This window comes from Gallinula chloropus, assembly GCF_964237585.1.
Source record: "Gallinula chloropus genome assembly, chromosome: 5".
NCBI classification, from domain to species: domain Eukaryota; kingdom Metazoa; phylum Chordata; class Aves; order Gruiformes; family Rallidae; genus Gallinula; species Gallinula chloropus.
The window spans coordinates 42,126,865-42,146,315 of record NC_140090.1 but is presented as its reverse complement, the minus strand read 5'-3'; the positions used below and the strand labels follow the sequence as shown (position 1 = coordinate 42,146,315).

The 19,451-nt window shown below is 38.0% G+C and overlaps 2 protein-coding genes across 2 annotated transcripts in view; one reads left to right on the top strand and one right to left on the bottom strand.

Annotated features, from left to right (window-relative positions):
- DNAH7 (dynein axonemal heavy chain 7) overlaps window positions 1–19,306 on the top strand; it is a gene marked incomplete at its 5' end in the record, with an annotated part of 105,095 nt that extends 85,789 nt beyond the window's left edge. The window contains 12 exons of the mRNA XM_084264583.1: window positions 1,163–1,255; window positions 6,196–6,372; window positions 6,987–7,148; window positions 7,878–8,078; window positions 8,601–8,762; window positions 10,196–10,381; window positions 11,056–11,193; window positions 12,657–12,887; window positions 14,371–14,523; window positions 16,380–16,557; window positions 17,790–17,893; window positions 18,245–19,306. Of these exons, the coding sequence (XP_084120709.1) occupies window positions 1,163–1,255; window positions 6,196–6,372; window positions 6,987–7,148; window positions 7,878–8,078; window positions 8,601–8,762; window positions 10,196–10,381; window positions 11,056–11,193; window positions 12,657–12,887; window positions 14,371–14,523; window positions 16,380–16,557; window positions 17,790–17,893; window positions 18,245–18,451 (1,992 nt within the window). The 3' untranslated portion in view covers window positions 18,452–19,306. The remainder of the gene's footprint in view (window positions 1–1,162; window positions 1,256–6,195; window positions 6,373–6,986; window positions 7,149–7,877; window positions 8,079–8,600; window positions 8,763–10,195; window positions 10,382–11,055; window positions 11,194–12,656; window positions 12,888–14,370; window positions 14,524–16,379; window positions 16,558–17,789; window positions 17,894–18,244) is intronic.
- Window positions 2,021–5,232, bottom strand: LOC311192962 (baculoviral IAP repeat-containing protein 5.1-like; the record flags this gene model as incomplete). The annotated part of the gene is given in 7 exon segments (XM_084265654.1): window positions 2,021–2,194; window positions 3,572–3,686; window positions 4,097–4,206; window positions 5,016–5,153; window positions 5,155–5,174; window positions 5,177–5,213; window positions 5,215–5,232. Coding segments are annotated over 7 exon segments (612 nt in total).
- Window positions 19,307–19,451: the final 145 nt, after the last annotated feature.

The following is a 19,451-nucleotide window of genomic DNA, read 5'->3' as shown; positions in this document are numbered from 1 at the left end:
GGCTGTTTCTAAAAGAAGGGGAGACCTGACTTCACCTCCCCCATTCAAGAATTACATGTATTTTATCTAAAGCTGTACTGTGTATCTTCAAGCAGGGACTGAAACTCCGTTCTTCTCTAGCTGGCTGACTTAATCACAAAGCTACTAATGCAGCTCTTCCCATAGCAAAAATAGAGTTTTCAGCAGTGGCACAACTCACTGGAGTCTACAGTGCAGCCTTCACTCAGTGTTTCCTAATTCACTCAGTTTTCTACAAATCTTGCGAATTTTTAGCTGAACTTTTCAACAGCCCTTACAGATGTCATTCTGAGCTACCTATTTTTTCCATATATTAATATAAAAATAATGCAGCATTATTCCAGTCTGAAACTAAGGCCTAAAAGTTGGGGAAGGAGGGAGACAAGCTCCATACCCTTAGCAGATGAGCTCTACTGTGATTTGCTTTGCTAAAGCAAAGTTGCTCAGAATAGTTTGTGCAGGTCTGTCTGCATACCTCTGTGCTTAACTCTCCAGCAGCAAGCCTAAAGGGCTCACCAGCAGAGCTGTAATACCAGTTTCTAGAAAGGTGCACCTACTCAGCTCTGTATTCCGTCTAATAAGAAATTAACCTGACCCACAGCCCCTGCTTTTCCCAATGTGATAACTGCAACAACAATGTAACAGCTAGATTACAGCCATTTACAAGCCAACATTGACTTCATTTTTTGACAGTTGTTTTTCTGCACTAATTTTCTGCATTCAGATGCAACCTAACTCATAGTTACCATGTAATACTGTAATGTGATTGTAATTGGTTATATGGTTATCATTGTAGTATTGAAGACTGATACAAAAATTCATTTCTAGCAGAAGGAGGTAGGCAAAACATGTTTTCATGTTTCCTCCAGCTCATTCCTTCTCCACTTTCCAGAGAACTTTGGGTTATTATCTTCTAAACACTTCGAAAAATACTATAACTTCTCTGCTATAAGATAAGTTTAGATAAACATACACTTTAAGTTTGTTTCTTTTTTTAAAAAAAACCCTATTTAAGCATGCCAACACTATTTCTGTAGATTAAGAAATAATACATAATGGATTGATGTATCAAGTTAAAAGATAATTTGCCTGTCACTATAGGTAATTCACAAATATTTTAAATGATGTCGAAATTTGTTTTTAGGATCCCCAGCATGAGAATTTTCCTGGAGAGTGGCAACACAAGTTGGGGGAATTCCAGAGGATGCTTATCATTCGCTGTCTGCGACCTGACAAAGTACGTATGAAAATTTCACCTTATTCAGAAAGGTCTGTTCATCTTCAAAGCATTTTCGAGTGTGCATTACATGTGCTGTCGGCAACAATCCATCATAAAGGAATATTACAAAAGTTTGAAACTGTAATGAAAACACTTTTTAAAACAGAAGCCTGGGCCTTCAGCTTTTGTTAGCTTTCACTGTACATACCTTGAGACTGTCTTACAAACCTTGTGACTTTCCTTTTTCTGTACACCTATTTCTGCTTATATAACTTTTTTTTTGATGGATGCCACTATCTATAGTAAGATTTGTCTGATCGAGGGAGATCTAATGGTAAACAGGAAAGTAAATGATGTGCTTAAAGTTAGCAGGTTTTGCGGACACACAAATCCCTTCTGTTCTATGGAAAGTGTTTTGAAACAGAACTATTCTGATTTGAGTCTGTCTGTAAGGCTTGAATGTGGCAAATATCACAACAGCTTCTCACAGTTGTGGACCTTTATTCCAAGAAGTCAACATACTAAAAATCAGAATATAAAGTATTTGCACTTGGACTACTTGTAGTCCACATCTCCTAGCCACAATGACAGAGAGCACTGTGAAAGATAAGTTAGTATGAACTGTTACAACCCCTGTTCCAGAGTCCCTTTGAAAGGAATTCTCTACAATAACTCACACAGCTGTTCAGCATTATATTAGCACTTAGATAAAAATACAGAAGTTTTTACCATATAAAGACAAGAAACTTTTAAAATCAGACTTTAAACTTCACTTCTAGATTATTATTTTGACTGGCAGTATGAGCTTTCAGAATGTTGGACAGATGGATCAGCATGGAGAGGCACTGGCGGTGGCAGCGTATACCGATGCTTGGAGATAAAGTTATCCAAAAGACGCTGCCTAGTTGCAGTGACTTCTTCTTCAAAAGAGTTTATTATGCTTCTGCCAGTTTTGAGCTTAAAGTAAAGCAAAAAAATGAGACTCAAATGAGCAATTTATCAGAATAATTCAACTATGTTCAAAACTGATCCTCAGAAATCCTACTAATCTGCCACTAATTCTAGCTTAGAAGTCTACTTTTGGCTATGGTCAGCGATACTGCTGTCAGAACAGTGCAGAGCACTTTGGTAGATATTTCATGTGCATAACCCCATTTGATTCAGAAACTCCTCTACCAGCCTTGCCTGTAGGGCTCAGTTCAGTGACCACTTTTGGTTAAGTCTCATATACTTTAAGTAACCTGTGAGCCTACTGTTCAGGTATATTTAAAGTTACATTAGGGAGGGAGGCTTCAGTTTGATTTTCCACTGTGTGAAGAGACACAATACTGTTTCTCAGGATGTATTAAGGTACTGGTACTTCAAGATGGCAGCGCACTTTGAACCTGCTCTATTGCATAGGCTTCTAAGCTATTGGTCACAGTATTCCTGCAGGTAGAGTCCCCACTTGAAGCTGCTCCTTCCTGTTTTCTGTAATTCTGTACCCCTTTTATACCTTGCTACACTGCTCTAAATCATTTGCTCTTCAGGTTAGATATCATCTCATTTGTAGTCCAATTCTTAAGATACCAGACTGCTCTCACTGCAGTATGTGATTCTATTTTTATGTATTTGAGTCTGTTGTACAGAGAACTTAAATACTTAACCTTGACAGTCACCAGATACCTTCTCAATACGAAACATCAGCAAACATCCTATTTGTGCAAACCCCCCAGGAAGTGCGATGCAGAACCTTTACTGTGCCTCCTCAGGAAAACTGGTTCGTTTGATTCTTACTGTTCATAGGATTACAGGTCACATATCAAAGATCAGCTCATCATGATCAACAAGCTGAAGCAGCTCAGTTTTGTGTGTATACACACACACACACAGACCCTTCAACACTGTTAATGCCTGAACTGGGCAAGAGATACCTGTAAAACATTTGAATAGGGCTTTGAAGTTTGAAAGCTTAATGTGACATTCAAAACTGGATAGGTAAAGCAATGATCTGATCAAATTTTGTCTTTTCACATGTTGCTCATTCCTCCCGAGAAAAATAGAGTTGCTCATGGCAGAGTTTCCTGCAACTAATACAGTTTTTTCCTGCTGTAATGAGTTTTTGGGAAAATGTTTCTTGAAAGAAAATCCATTTCCTTTAAGGCTAGACAATAGACAACACCAAGTAAGGTGCAGATTTCTTAGTCAATAACAGTAACATGTAAATCATTCCTTCAGAATAGGTCCTATTTTAGCCTTACACAATCACTCCTTGCCGATGCTTGGAAATCTTTGAGAGGGAAATTCTTGTTTGCATTCTAGCTTGCAATCCTATATTTTTGATTAAACACTTACAAGGAAGGTTCTCAGCCGTGTCATCTCCAGCATGTAGTACTCCTCCATTGTCAGGTCATCAAAGTGCTTAGTAAGGGATAAAAAGCCACAGCTGTGACGTTTTGAGTGTTCCTCCCTGCAATGTAACCCCAGAGTAAGAACAGATATTAAAACAATGGAAGTTCCATTTCAAAATATGAACCAATCAGAGGAGAAACGTTTTTTCAGTACTTCTATCTATCAGTAGAAAAAATATCTTACAGAGAACACAGGAAATACATTTTAGTGGCTCTCAGATAAAAGCTACTTGTGAGCCAAGAAGATACAAGGGAAGATTTAGACTGAGTTTACAATGTTGAAACTATTTTCTACTTTGTTGACTCAAAAGCATTCTCTTTGGAGGTAAAATGTGAAGAATTGCATAGGGTATAATTAGTAAGTGTTGAACTAATTCGAGGTTACTGTGCAAGATAAACTTTGGCAATTTTATGAGTAAGGGGATGTCAGAGATGCATGGAGGAATAATTAAAGAACATCTGTGCTTACCATGGGTCATCATTTGGTTCCCAGCCCTCCAGTTCTATCAAGCAAAAGAAACATTTTGCCAGGTCTGGTTCATTTTCACTGGGACGGTGGACAAAGCCCGCCTTTGCCATCTGTAGGTGACAGTGTAGAAGTTCAGAACCTGATCCCACGCACTGCTCATGTTCACTTCAGCAAACTTTCTGAGAGCTTGCAAATAACGCTTTCCCTCACAATGTCTTAAGAGCACAGATGAGGCTGAAAAATGAGAGGACTGGAAGGTAAATAAACAACTAGTAAAAGAAGAGTAGATGTCTGCATAGCTATGGTGTCTGCAGAGTAGCTTTGTTCTACCACGTAACGTCTAGTAGATGCTGTGCCACACAGGTATTACATACATGTGGCAGTGCACAGGATCTGCAATAGCCAGGACTTTGAAGCATATTTTCAAAAAAGCCACAAACATAGCAGAAGGCTATAGATATAGAAAACCTTGAAATACAAGTAACGTGAGCAAAATGCTACATCTTTGACTTCTGGGTTTTCCTGTCACTTTTGAATTACATCTGGTCAGAGCACTAAAAAGTCAGTTTCTTTTGCGTGTGCTTAGTGTATGCTTCTTTTCTGTGAATAAAAATTGGCAATCAGAAAGACTATATAAGAAATTAACTTTTAAGTGACGAGAGCAAACAAACAAAACCCCCAAGCAAAGTAACTGTACATAATTCTGTACCTAGATTAATGACCTGCACATACAGAAACCAATCACCCTACTCAAGCCAATCTCTGTGTAGGAAACAGAGGAAAACCTGCATTCAATTTTTTGTCTTCAAGCTTAGCAGCTCGCAACTCTTCTTGAACTTGAATACGATTTCATAGTCAGTAAAGTTTTCATAGTATGTATGAAAAAGATAAGGCATAGTCAAAATATTTTCAGACTTACATTCTCAGGAGTGCACTTGCAGTTCTCAAGAAAAGGCCAGTTTGTGAATGTTTTTAAGCGGTTCTCATATTCATACATATCCTTGAAATCACTCAGGAGCTTCAAAGCTGAAGCAAGCTCTTTCAAGTGTACCTCCATCTATAAAGCCTGTGATTAGTATAGCCAGAGCCTGCCTGCTGCTCTCCAATTTAAGGCGTTATACTAATTGGTGACACATTGCACCTGTAAAGCAGGGTAAGTTTTAAATTAAGGTAAAGGACAGCTGATCAGGATGATCAAGAGAAACGAACTTTTTTCCCCTATGTGTCATATTCTATGTACTCGGTAATTCTATATATTTAGTAACTGAAAGCACCTATGCAAATGAAATATGAAAATTGCAGATTTTGTACAAAATGTCATAAATGCAAGTTAAAAACTCAATTTAAATTACAGAAATTTTATATATAAAATTTAAAAAAATATTATACTTATTGTGATCAAAGTGATTGAATTAACGTTGCTGTTTGAAACATTTCACATTTCTTAAATTTCCTGTTCAGAAATTAAATCGTGGTATCAATATATATCAGTACTGTTGTGTTTTTGGAAGGGGAGGTGGTTACTGTAAAATATTCCAGTGTGTCCAGAGATAGAATGAATGGTGATATTTATTTAACATAATTACAGCAGTTAACATTTACAGGATCAAAGCATTAAGCTTTCCTTTTAAAAATCGTCTCGCGTTTTGATACAAAGCCCAGTTAACTTCAGTGGGAGGTCTAAATGCCAGTGTGTACAAGGGTGCTATACACGGCCATTTTCTAAGCCATGATTTTAACACCTTTTAGAGGTGTTGCATTACGTGACCTGATAATTGAAATCCTCTCAACAGCGTAGCTGGAGTAAGTGCAGAAAAAAAAAATGCAGCTTCCTCTACCAGCATGTTAGTTTGTCCAGATGTAATTCCAGAAATGAGATTAAGGATCATTTGCCTAGGATTTCTGATTTCAACCCTCTTAGAGCATCCTTGAGCTTAAAGCCTACTATTTAGGTAGATTTACACATTCTAAATCATTGATTCCTCTGGGACTGTACTTGTACCTAATTTTATATGCAGGAATACTATCCTTTAAATTCATATTAAAATGTGTTAAAGCTTACATAAATAGGACACTTTAATTCTGTTTTCTCTTTTTAGATAATACCAGTGGTGCAGGAGTTTATCATTCATAACCTGGGACGCCCATTTATTGAGCCACCTCCATTTGATCTGTCAAAAGCATTTTCTGATAGTCATTGTTGTGTACCACTGATATTTATTCTTTCTCCTGGTGCTGACCCCATGGCAGCCCTTGTTAAGTTTGCTGATGATCAGGTATTTTAATATCTCCAAACTTTTTAAATATAGTTGATGCCTCTGTGTGTGTGCATGCACATTCAAGTTTGCATGATGTATGGAATTTTATTTAAGTAAAAGCTGAAAAGCCAAAATAAGCTCCAAACTCTTTTTTTTAATTGGAAAAAAAAACCCCATGTTAAAATTGATTTCATGGGTCTCCCTAACACAAAACATTAATTAATGCAAGTGGATTATTTTTTTTTAGGAATTAATAATTTGTCTGTTGTTTATAAGAAATTGTATGCTAAATAATTTTTGCATATTTTATAATATTATGGTCTCAAATGCAAAATGGAAGAAAACTGTAATGGATTAAACATTCTTTCTAAGGAATGTTACCTGAAAATGTTTTGGGGCTTTTTGTTTGTTTTCTAACAAGCATCGTGTGTAATATATTAATTAAAAATACTGTAGTGATCTTGGGTGGCATCTATATCTCAGCTGTAGATTTTGCTTTGTTGTTATTATGGCATTTTAAACATTTTACTATATATTGTACATTAAATATTTCAAGAATACTTATATATGTGAACTCTCATAGTGTATTTATGCAAAGTTATTCTTATTTATAATATGCTTTCTGTATGCAGGGATACAGTGGTACAAAGCTTCAGTCTCTGTCACTTGGCCAAGGCCAAGGCCCAATAGCCATGAAAATGATAGAGAAGGGAGTAAAGGAAGGAACATGGATAGTTCTGCAAAATTGCCATCTAGCAAGTTCATGGATGCCAATCCTGGAAAGAGTCTGTGAGGTAAAAAGGAATATTTACATCTTCTTATACACGCTCTAGTCTGATCTGTACAGGCAACGGAACAGCCAGCTTAACTTAGTTTGTGGTGATTCCCACTATTAAGGTACACTGTGATTTTGTCTTTCTGCCTCTGCTCACACACATTGTGGGTCTGGCCCATGCCTTGAATGGTAAATCCCAGCCTCTAGGAGAGCCTCTTCAGGCCAAGAGCTTTCATTGTGTATCTGTTGCTGCAGGAAAGCAGCATGCTTAAGGAGCTTTATTGCTTCAACAGATACAGGTTTCCAATGTGGTACTAGAGTACATGTCTTTGTCCCTGCCTCGCTGCCATTAATGACCTCAACACATTTCTGAGGTATACATAGCGTCACTGTAGCCCTTCGCAGAACAGCTGTATGGCAGTCAAGGGCCAAAGTATACATTTCGTTGCTCTTGTGGTTCAGCACCTGCACTTGTGTTCATGTATTCCACAAATGTGCATAGAGAGGAAAAATTTTACTTCAAATTACTAAAGACTTAAATAAAAACAGAAGAGAAGTTGTTACTCACAACTGTGACTTACAGAATCATAGAATATACTGACGTTATAATAGTTCTAGAAATTAAGCTTTGGACTTATATATTTTGCCCCTTAAAAAAAAAAGTTGCTTTGATAAGGTGTGTGGTTAGTCTTGTGTGTATGTGTTAATCTATTGTGTCTTCCAATTGCCTGGTGTTCTCTGTTGTTAGGAGTTAAACCCTGAGAATACACATCCGGATTTCCGAATTTGGCTCACCAGTTACCCATCTGCCACTTTCCCAGTGTCTGTACTTCAGAATGGAGTGAAGATGACTAATGAAGCACCAAAAGGTTTACGGGCCAATATAATTCGGTCATACCTGATGGATCCAATATCTGATCCTGGCTTTTTTGACAGCTGTGGAAAACCTGTTAGTATTCTGCTATATTGTAACTTTATAAATCCGTTAAAGCAGACCCTGATGACTGGAGTTGGGGGGAATCCCAAACAAACCGTTTCATATTAAATAGTTGTCTTCTACTGCAGTGAACCCAGTTCTGATTACTGGCAGTAGTGAAGTAAATTTAATTTTTATTTTAGTGCTTGTGTCTTACTTCTTAAATTAAGATTTTTGTGATATGGCATTAATAATGAAGCTTTCTAGTTAAGAATTTTCCCAGTCTTATATATGCATGGATATATAGCTTTAAAAATTGAATTGCTTTGAAGGCTTACACTGGTTTAAGATAATACAATTTCATGACTTCCTGCTGAAAGCCTTTGTATGTCAAGAAAATGCTACCCTGGACTCAGAAACAGTAAGTTACCAGACCAGGAGGTGCTGTGGTTTGAGTGACCCAGAGACCAGTGCTGTGCAGGACAGGAAAAACAAAATGAAATGGCTTAAACCAGCCATGAATTATTTATTAATGGTGTTGCATTTGGTTTTAAGGCTGTGTTCAAGACATTGCTGTATGGCCTCTGCTTCTTCCATGCACTGGTGCAAGAAAGGCGGAATTTTGGGCCACTGGGTTGGAACATTCCCTACGAGTTCAATGAGACTGACCTGCGCATCAGCGTACAACAGCTTCACATCTTTCTTGACCAGTATGAGGTACGACAACTGCTTGCACTTTGTAGGACTGTTAGTGCATTTACCAGTGCAGGCTGTGTGCTGGCACAGCAATAGCTTAGTGAATTAAAAAACAAGGTCTAATTGAAATCGTGCTAATCCCATTCATTTTAAGTTGGTACTGTTCCATGATCAGTCTGTAACTAATGTGGTAAGCTTTCAAATTACAGTTTTGAAGTTTTGCCATGTAAAATAGAGCAACATTTGTTCCATATAGTTGTCTTATTTGTTGGAAACTTATTCTGTGTCTCAGCAGGAGCTGTGGGTTCAGCTGTTCTTGGAGGTGTTACTGCAAGCTGTAAAACATCATACTAAAACACACTTAATTGCTAACTGTGATTTAGTCAGTGATAGGGATAATACTAGACCTTGGACTGTAGTAGATTAATGACCACCTTGATCTATTTGTGTAAATTTTTCAGAGCCAGGCAGTGTTTCATAGACCCCTCTCTGGAATCTGCTAGCAACTCATTGTAGCCAAAATCTCTTAAATTTATGGCTGGGGTCAGGAACAGGGTGTTATTTCCAAACCACTGTCAGCCTAGAGCAGTTCTCAGTATCAATGTGGTTAACAGGCAATTTGTGATTCAGCATCAGAAAGCAACTTCGGGAAGGTGTGTGTTTCTTTTGCCAGGGCAGGGTGAAGAGGTCTGAGGGGAATGTCCTTCCTTTATCTCACCAAAGCTTATGCACAAATGTAGTGCCTAGCAGGGAAGGAGGCAATTTTTTTTCCCCTGAAAGATAACACTTACACATAGTAAATAGGTTTGCTGGTACTTTTTTGAATTGGTTTGTTTTATCCCAGTTCGCAGCATATCATCCACTTTTCCCCTTAGTTCCTGTGAATAATTATCTCCTATCACTATCACTTGTAAGTTGTTTTTATACACCTAAGACCAGACCAGCTTTGCCCAACTTCCAGACTTGAAATGTATTTATTTTCAAAAATAAAATAAAATTTATGAGTGCAACTATGGCCCTGTGACAGCATACATTTGTTTTAGAAGTATGTATAGCCAAACAAGTAGAGGTAATTTTTAAAAAGTTAATGTTAAATCTCTATTCCAGGAATTCTAGCTATATTACTATGGAATTGTTGATGCTATTGTTCTTAAAAGGAAGCACTGCTGGGTGACTCGATGGATGACTATTGTAGTGAAAGATCAGGAAATCAATGGTACAAGCATGAATTAACAGAAATAAACAGCATTTAAACTTTCCAGTTCTAGGGAACCTGTTCTAGGGAACCTGCTTTGGCAGAGGAGTTGGAATCAACGATCTCTGGAAGTCCCTTTCAACCCCTACAATTCTGTGAATTAATTCTGAGCGACATCCAGATTAATTACAATTATAGCAGTACAGCTGTCCAGAGAAGTGCCATGCTGCAGTTCAAATAATTGTCTTGCTTTTTTTAGGAGGTGCCATTTGATGCTCTTCGCTATATGACTGGAGAATGCAATTATGGTGGCAGAGTCACAGATGACTGGGATCGCCGTACACTGCGTAGTATTCTAAACATGTTTTTCTCCTCAGACATCATTACAAATGCAGATTATAAATTTGATTCAAGTGGGCTTTATTTTGCTCCTCCTGAAGGAGATGTAAGTATCCCACAACAATGACCTACAACTTATTAAAAAAAGTTCCATCTTTACTCACATTGGTGGTGCCTCAGTGCTTCCCGCTGTCACAGCTCACTTTGTGGCTCAATCTCACATTCTCTTAGAATTTGTTTCAGTGACTTCTGAGAAACAGATATAATGCCAAAACCCCACGCAAACTACTGCCAAGCAAATCAACTTTGTTCTCTGTGCTGAGTCAATACACTCGGAGGACAGTAAGGGAGAAACCCAGCCTGCTGAAGCATTATAAAATAGGCATGAGAGAATTGCTTGGTCATATTTTTGAAGGTAGAAGGGCCATCGTAATCAGCTTAATTTATCACAGAGGAGAGCTATGTTCACATATCAGCAGAATGCCTTCACAGGCACTCCGCAAGCAGTGGGCCCAGAAAGGGGCTGCAGCTCCTGACATTCAGTATCTTATTTTTAAGAGGATTTCCAAAGGCTATCAGAAATTGTTTAAGCAAAGCCAATCCTGATTTCAGTGTAGGAGCATGGACAAAAGAAATTCATGCAGCACAGTCAGCTCCTGTATTTCCTATTGACTTAGTTTACACACATTGTTACATGGGCTGTTTGGCCATTTCTGCATCTCCTTATAAGTCTGAAGTATGTTTTATTGGGGTTTGGTTTTTTTTTTTTTCCTTTTCCAGTACCAAAGCTATATTGAATATACAAAAACACTTCCACTGAATCCTTCCCCAGAGATATTTGGAATGAATGCAAATGCTGATATTACCAAGCATCAGTCAGAAACACAGCTGTTGTTTGATAACATACTTCTTACAAAGGTATGTAAAGATTAAGTCTTACCATCTTACCATAACATTCTGCCCTTTCACCACATAAGTATGTTTGGATTTTTGTTCAGTTTTTACTTTACCTTGTTGTTTTGTATCTCCATTCTGGTGAAATCACTTTTCCAATTAAGGCTTTTCTGGTTTGTATTTTCCCCATCTGTTTTTGTAAGGAAACAGCTTCTGTGATTGCACAGAAGATACTGCGCGTCTGAAACTTAAGAATTTTCATGTTCCTGGCCAGTTTCAATCCAGTTTGTAAGCCAGGTACAGTCTAGAGATGCTATAGCCCTTGCAAGCTTCGTGAGGAAAATGAGCTGAATACAGGGAGCAAAAGGGACATGGAGGAACAGTGAGACAGAACCTGGCACTGCTCTGTGCAGTTTGACAGCACCTGGTGATTCAATGAAATGTAAACATACTGAATAGATTGATATAGGTGTATCTTTAGAGACAATTAATATAACTTTAATACAAGAATTTTCATGGTTTTAAGAATAGATTAGTTAAAGAGAAAGCTGTAACTGTGTAAGCTGCTTGTGAGAGCAGCTGCAAAACTTAACCATAACAATGAAATAGTAACAGCCTTGAAGATAAAGAAGTAAGAATTTGTGTGTTTTTAGGAATAATTAGTTTTGGATTTTAGTAGAATTTGACTGTAATCACATAAGCTGTTTCATGAAAGTGGCTACAAAACATAACCATAATAGTGCAATAGCATTGAAACTAGAGGAAGTAGGAGATAGGGGAGTCATAAATAATGAGACTAATGACCAATTAAGAGACAGAGTATATCTTATTTTAAGTGAAAAACTAACTAGCTGGTGCAGGTGTTGGGAGCCCAGATAAGAATGGAGAAGAAACGTAAAGAGCATGCGCTGCGAGTGAGGAAGACCATTGAAAGACACCCTAAGTGTCACTGAGCATGCTCTATCTGTGAGGAATTAATATAAATGACTTATTAGAAATAATTTGCATAACTCTGCCTTTTCCTAGAAATTATAATGAATATGTAGAGTTAATCTGTATAAATACAAGAAATTTGTCTTTAATGGGCGCACACATTTAGAGGAGTGATCCCCTGTGTGCCCAGCGCTGCAATAAAGGATATCTGCTTAATAGTCACCAAGGCTATTGAGTTTTGATTCCGGCTTTCCGAGGCATCACTGGCCAGCCAGAGCTGGGGAAGGAAGATTGGTTTACAGTGAAAGGATTTCTGAGAGAAAAAAAATAGGAAGAGGACACAAATCTGTAGGAAACTAGATTTTGTTAGTTCTAGGTAATAACTTACTGCATTAGTAAACGATACTCTGAAATGAATAATTTCAATCACAGGGGAAGAGTGCTGGAATGGCAATGATTTTTAAACAATGCCTTTAAAACAGGTCTGTTTCCCTGCACTTTACCTACTCGGTCTCCCAAGTCGTCTCAAAATTCAAATTTTTGGCTCTCTCTAGTCTCGGGCATCTGTTGGTGGTGCAAAATCTACTGATGAAGTTGTTCATGAAGTCACAGGTGATATCCTGAGCAAACTTCCTCCAAATTTTGACACTGAAGCAGCAATGAGAAGATATCCAACCACTTACACCCAAAGCATGAATACAGTGCTTGTCCAAGAGATGGGACGCTTTAACAAGTTACTGCAGACAATCCGAGACTCCTGCATTAACATACAGAAGACAATAAAGGTGAGCTAAAGGTAACTTGGAAAGACATTACCTAGAACCTGGACTCAGTCACTGAGCTATTAATGCAAGTACCTGAGAGACCTGACCCCGAACAATGATTCGGGTCTGTCAAACACTTGAAAGAATCTGGGTTCCAAACTGATTTATCAGTCTGTATCTTGAAACTGATAGTACAATGGAATAACGACAGATTTGCAAGCAAGACAAGCAGTAACTAGGTTCACATCTGCCCCACTGGAAGACAATACTGACACACCTCACACAATTTCTTACAGGTGAAAACACAACTCCTCAACACCTCAAAGAGCAAATTACTGCCAGTGAGGATTCCAGTTAAGATAATGCAGTCTAAGTCAGTATTTGTTCTCAGTAGGAATCCAAAGCTAAAGCTGTGCCAAATACAGAAAGCAGGAAAAGTTAGTTTAAATACTTTTAATTTATCATAACTTAAAGTTCAAGAGGCATTTAAAAACCAAAAACCCCACAAACACCTCTCCTCTTCCCATTAAAGCTAAACTATAAGCTGAAAAGTCTGTCACTTTAGAATAAGATACTTGCAGCAATGTTAGAGAGTTTTGAGGAAACTTCAAAGAATAATACAAAATAGCATTTACATTTAGTAAAACTCAGCAATAGTCTGGGAAGAGGGTGTTTCTGAGAAAGGATGGCAAGGAGGAATTTTCCAGTAACTTTGAATGAAATACATCATTTCCTTTTTTCTGGTTTTCAGCATTGCTCCTTGTCCTGGTTTTGGTCAGGATGGAGTTAATTTCATTTGTAACAGCGGATGAATGCTGTGTTTGAGAGTAAAATGGGAGTAGTGCTGATAACTACCTGATGTTTCTAGTTGCTGTCAGACAGTCAAGGACTTTCTCAGCTCTTCATGAGAAAGGAGGGGCGAAGCCAGGACAGGTGACCCAACTGACCAAAGAGAGTATTCCACGCCAGTTACGTCCTGCCCAGGATATCGGGGGGGCTGACGGGAGGAAGGCCTGGGGCGGCTCCGGGACGCGCGGTTCTTGGGGGATGGTCGGGTTCCGGGACGGCTCTGGGTGGCACGGCCTGAGTTGTGTGGTTTGGTGAGAAACTGCATTGTGTATCAACAGCTTCATATATTTTTGCTTTGAAGTCCTGTTAGCATTGTTACATTGCATTTTTCTGTTATCTTAGTAAACTATCCTTATCCCAACCCATGGGCCTCTTAATTTCTTGATTTTGGGGTTATTTGCCCCTTCCTCTTACTTTTTCCCTTCCCTTACTTCTCACCCCCCCCCGCCCCTTCCCTTTAACCTGCTCTTTTCCTTTAAGGAGCAGGCAGCTGCGCGGATCTTGGCCCTCAGCCGGGTGAAACCACGACACTCCTGTCTGATTTGGCAGAAGTTCATAACATCCATTAGACAGAGCACTGTGTTAATTTTTAATCATTAATGCAAGGCTGTCAGGCAAAGTATTTTGACATCTTCCTTTCTGAAATTTCTTTTAGGGGCTAGTAGTGATGTCTGCTGAACTGGAAGAAGTGGTTAACAGCATTCTAAAAGGCAAAATCCCAGGACTATGGATGAGTAAATCATACCCAAGCCTCAAGCCTCTGGGCAGCTATGTGACTGACTTCCTTAACAGACTGAAGTTCTTACAGGTGAGCACATCCCATTTACACAGAGTTGTTCAATTCTGCTTATTAATTATTTTTGTCTACTGATGTCAGGTGATGTCTCCACAATTGAACATGCACACATAAATTACTTCCAATGAGTAACAGGTGAAGTTCAGTTATTTTGTGCATCTGTTTTCTACAGCCACACAAACCCACAACATCATCACAGCATCTAATGAAGATTTTCTGCCATTTTGCCACATACCCTACACCTCAGAGAGCTGGTGATACATCAGTGATACTGTATGACAAAACTGGCCTTCTAAAGTGAATTTAATAAGGGCCTCTTAAACTGCATATAATACATCTGGTGGTGGTAATGAGGTAATTAAAACAGAACTTAGGAAAATACGATTTAGTTTCTTTCTTTTCCAGCAAGCAAACAAGAACATTTACCACAAAAATGTGACATTAAAGTCAAATACTAAGCTTTCAGATACTAAGCTTTCAGTAGAGTGCTGGAGAAGCAAGCTGGACGAGTTGAGGAGAATCAGTGGGATTCCTTCACCTGTACGAGTCCATATTCCCCAAACTGACTTTAAGTAATATCCAGAGCCTCAGCACCAGTCTGTGGCTTTGTAATCGGAAAGGGTGAAAGAACCCAACCTCATAGCAGGTTATAAGAACAGGTCCCCATATAGACAAACATCTAGGAACAAAAATCCTAAGTAAATTAAAAACAAAATAAAAAAAATAAAAATAAAAAACAAAAAAACCCCATCCAATTTCAGGTCTAGAAGGATCATTTCCAGAGAGCCTCTAGTAATAGTTTTGGATGTACATCACTCAGTCAACACACCCCAGTAGCTTCCACTTTTATCTGCAGCAAGCCTGGTTATGTGAAGTATAAAAGTGCCATTTCTTGAACAGAATTCTTGTACAAATGGAAAACTGCTAGTAGCTATGAGGATATTTTTCTTACTTCCTGGAAACTATTTACTAATAGACACAACCAGTTTATCTGTCTCCACCACAGTTTTCTGCAGCAGATAATTGTAGCAAAATATTTTCAGACATTCTTCAAAACTAATGTTTGCAACAATCAGAAAAATGCCTTTCTCTATGCAGTGAAGTCACCATTGCAAAAGACCTCACATATATTACAACCAAATCCAAGGAATTTTCACATTTTTTAAATGGTTTTTATACAGAGGCCTCCACAGTACAAGCTGTTAACCCTCCCCCCCCCCAACAAAACCAACCATAAAGACACAAAGACAAAAAACATAAACTCTCCTCCCCCTCCCTGAAATCAGCAGAACTTTAGTTAGACCATGTACCCTCCTGATGAGGAAATTGTCCCTCCTCATCCGCAACTTACTGCACACATTTACAACATGTGACTCTGTCTCTGGAAGGGAAATAGGATGCTTGCGAAGAGAAAACAGCCTGCAAAAAATCTGTCATTTGCACAGAGAAACAAAAGTGAATGCTGACCAGCTTTCAATGATGAGGGAGAAATACAGATTTAACACTCAGTTGATGAACAATGTGTGACACTGTTAGTCACAGCAGCTGTGTTTTCAGGCAACAGTGCTGGCTGGGGTTTTGCATGTGTGGGTTTGGGTTTTTTTTTCTGAGTGTGGTGTTTGATTAGGTTTTTTTAAGACAGAAGCTAGTGACATTTTAAACAAGTTGTTTAAAAAAACATGTCAGCCATCCAAAATTCCCCTGCTTTTGGCTAAGGAAAGGACAATCCTAGATTCACAAAGGAAGAAATTACTTGTTATTCCTGAAGATATTTTCTTTCCTAAATACTAAAACCCTCTCCCAAAATACACTCAAAAAACCAGGGGTTTTTTTTTATCTGTTTTTTCCTCTCTCTTTTGCTGCTGCAGCTGTGGTATGAAAATGGAACTCCACCAGTCTTCTGGATCTCAGGATTCTTCTTCACTCAAGCATTCCTAACAGGTGCCCAGCAGAACTATGCCAGAAAATACACCATCCCAATTGACCTACTGGAATTTGACTATGAAGTGATGGAAGATAAGGAATATGAAATTGCTCCTGAAGATGGTAAATAAATGCATGATGACACAACTACCTGCCATTGCTGGTGTTAATGCAACTGAGTTAAAGGATTCAGTTGGAAAACACACACAACTCCCCAGTCCTGCTCCTGGATGTCATGCAGATACACCTCTGACAAGAGGGCACTCCTTACCCCAAACTTCCCACAATAGATCAGACTTGCAACTGATACCTAGCTTGCTTTTTCCTTTCCTTTATTTCACCCCATTACCATATGTGTCTGAAGATGCCTATTCTCCTAAGACATGGAAAGCCAAACACTTAGTACAGAAGTTGGGTAATGCTACTTTAACTATCCTTAGAAAAAGCCCTGGGATTTTTAACCAAACCACTTTATTATATATTGCTTACCTTAGGTTCCAGATGCAGCTTCTTTAGTTAGCTTGCCCTTGCTCACAAAAAAAGGACAGATAAAACTGAACTGTCATTAATACTCTTCTGAGGATCAGTTTGACTGGAAGCTGTGTAAAAAAGAAAAGGCTTGGCAGGTTGCCGGGGAAAGCCACATACAGTCACTTTTAAGTCATATTCTGTTGGGACACGTTTATTTTTTGTTTTAGAAGTTACAGTTTTCAGTCTACAGAGTAAGGAGTTGCATACTTGATGAAAAACAGATGTTGCAATAAATTTCTTTCTTTTGAAGAGCTGATGGAATGACAGCTGTCATTCTGTCATGTAATAACATATCAAAACACACATATTTATGTTTTTAAAACATTTAAAGACATTTTTCTTTAGTCCTTCAATGAACCTCCTTAGGTATATAAGCAAGTGGCAATTTGCAACAAAATCAATGAAAAAATGTAAACACTAACTAGTCAAAGACTCTTCATGTGCTCAAATGTTGGGGTTTGGAAACAGTAAAGCTGACAATATGTAGTACATACAGAAAATTTATAAGAACGAGAACTGTAAAAATAGTGTCCTGTACTGTGGAATAGTTTTTAACCTCTGAAACTGAACATTCAGAAAGGGCTGGATACACCGTTGATTCAGCAGACATTGTAACTTTATACAAATTTGTAGAATAGTAATCACCACAAACTGTAATAAAGTATAAGGCTGTGTTATAGTCACAGTTATTTGATCATCAATTGAAACACACAAAATTGACAAGAAATCCCACACAATTAACTGACAGCAAAGTGTGTTGCATTAGCTGCTGCTCTCAGATAGAAGACGTTTGTGTAATGTGGTATCTTTTCCAACTGATTCAGGGGTCTACGTGCAGGGATTGTTCTTGGATGGAGCACGCTGGAACAGACAAACTAAGCAGCTGGGAGAATCTCATCCAAAAGTCCTTTATGATACAGTACCTGTGGTCAGTATCTTTTGTTTGGTGACATTTTATAGTACAACATACCAACACATATTGTCGAATTAACACTCAAGTTCTAGTCTTGAAGGAAGTAACAAGGTAATTCTTAAGTTATTTAACAGTAATGTTTTGTGTTGAAATAAAAATTGAGAGGAGCTGAGAATCCTCTAATAATGACAGTGACAGGAAGTTTGGAGGCAATCTGCTAAGAAGGAGGAAACTGGTTTTCAGGGCAATCTCTTAATCTGTTAAAAAGCAATCAAACCAAAACACATCAGAATGCTCTGGCCAAGGCAAGGTTTTCCTTTCTATTTTTAACTGAGATGCGAAAGATGATTTTACTCTTTACTGCAGATATGGCTGAAGCCATGTAAGAGAGCAGACATTCCACAGCGACCGAGTTATCTGGCCCCAGTGTACAAGACCAGCGAGAGAAGAGGGATCCTGTCAACTACAGGCCATTCCACCAACTTTGTCATTGCAATGACTCTTCCTTCAGACAAACCACAAGAACACTGGATCAGACGGGGTGTGGCGTTACTATGTCAGCTTAACTCATAAACCTGTCACAATTTATGGAGGTAGGTGAATTTTCCAGATCTTTTAAAAGGGACACCTGTCAGTCCTGAAACACCATGTAAAAATGTACATCAAAATGAGTGTTTATGATGTTGTATTTGTGCCTTTCATGGGATTGGAAAAAGAACACTAAATCGAAAGGTGCGCAATAAAACTTTATAAAAACCAACAAAACTATCTGCTTCTTGAATAATTTTATTTTCTGACGGCTCCTTATTTATAAGGAACATACATAAAATGAACACAACACTGTGGACAATGAACAAAACAGCATCTGATCATTTCCAGCTTTATAAAATTTTAAAAAATTATTTTGTTATAACAAAAAGACTGATAGCTCAGCAAGTTATCTTATAGGATTATAAACACATTTTAAACCATAGACTCAATTGTAAATGGGAGGGGAAAAAAACCAAAAAAGATAATCACACTGCATCTATCAACTACAGTATATTCTAAGCATAATCACAGCGAATTGAGTGCAATGTGATCTACATCAAAATTAATATGGGATGTCACACAGTGACAGCATTGTAATATATAAGTAACATTTATGCCCTCCAACAAATACAAGTTAAATGAGACTCTGGATTCAAGCAGAATGGAATGTTGAAGCCAAGTAGAAATGTAGTGGAAATTCAGATTGTCTGTAACATGACTCAAATGTGTACATTAGAATTATCTAGAATTTAACACTTGTGAAAACATACAGAAGAAGTCACAGCTGTTACACTGCTCTTCATAACTTGTAATAAATACTAAAAAATAACAGGAAACAACCCATATTTAATGAAAAGTACAGTACCTACCTTCAAGGACCAAATTTTTTTCCCTTGTCTGAAGATAGCCTTGGAAGGAAGTTAACTATTTTCCTACAGAGGCAGTGTATTAAGCTCTAACAATATTCCAACTAATACAAAAGTAAATATACTACCTGAAATATAGAAATCTTCATTTGAAAAGAATTAAAAGAACTAAACTT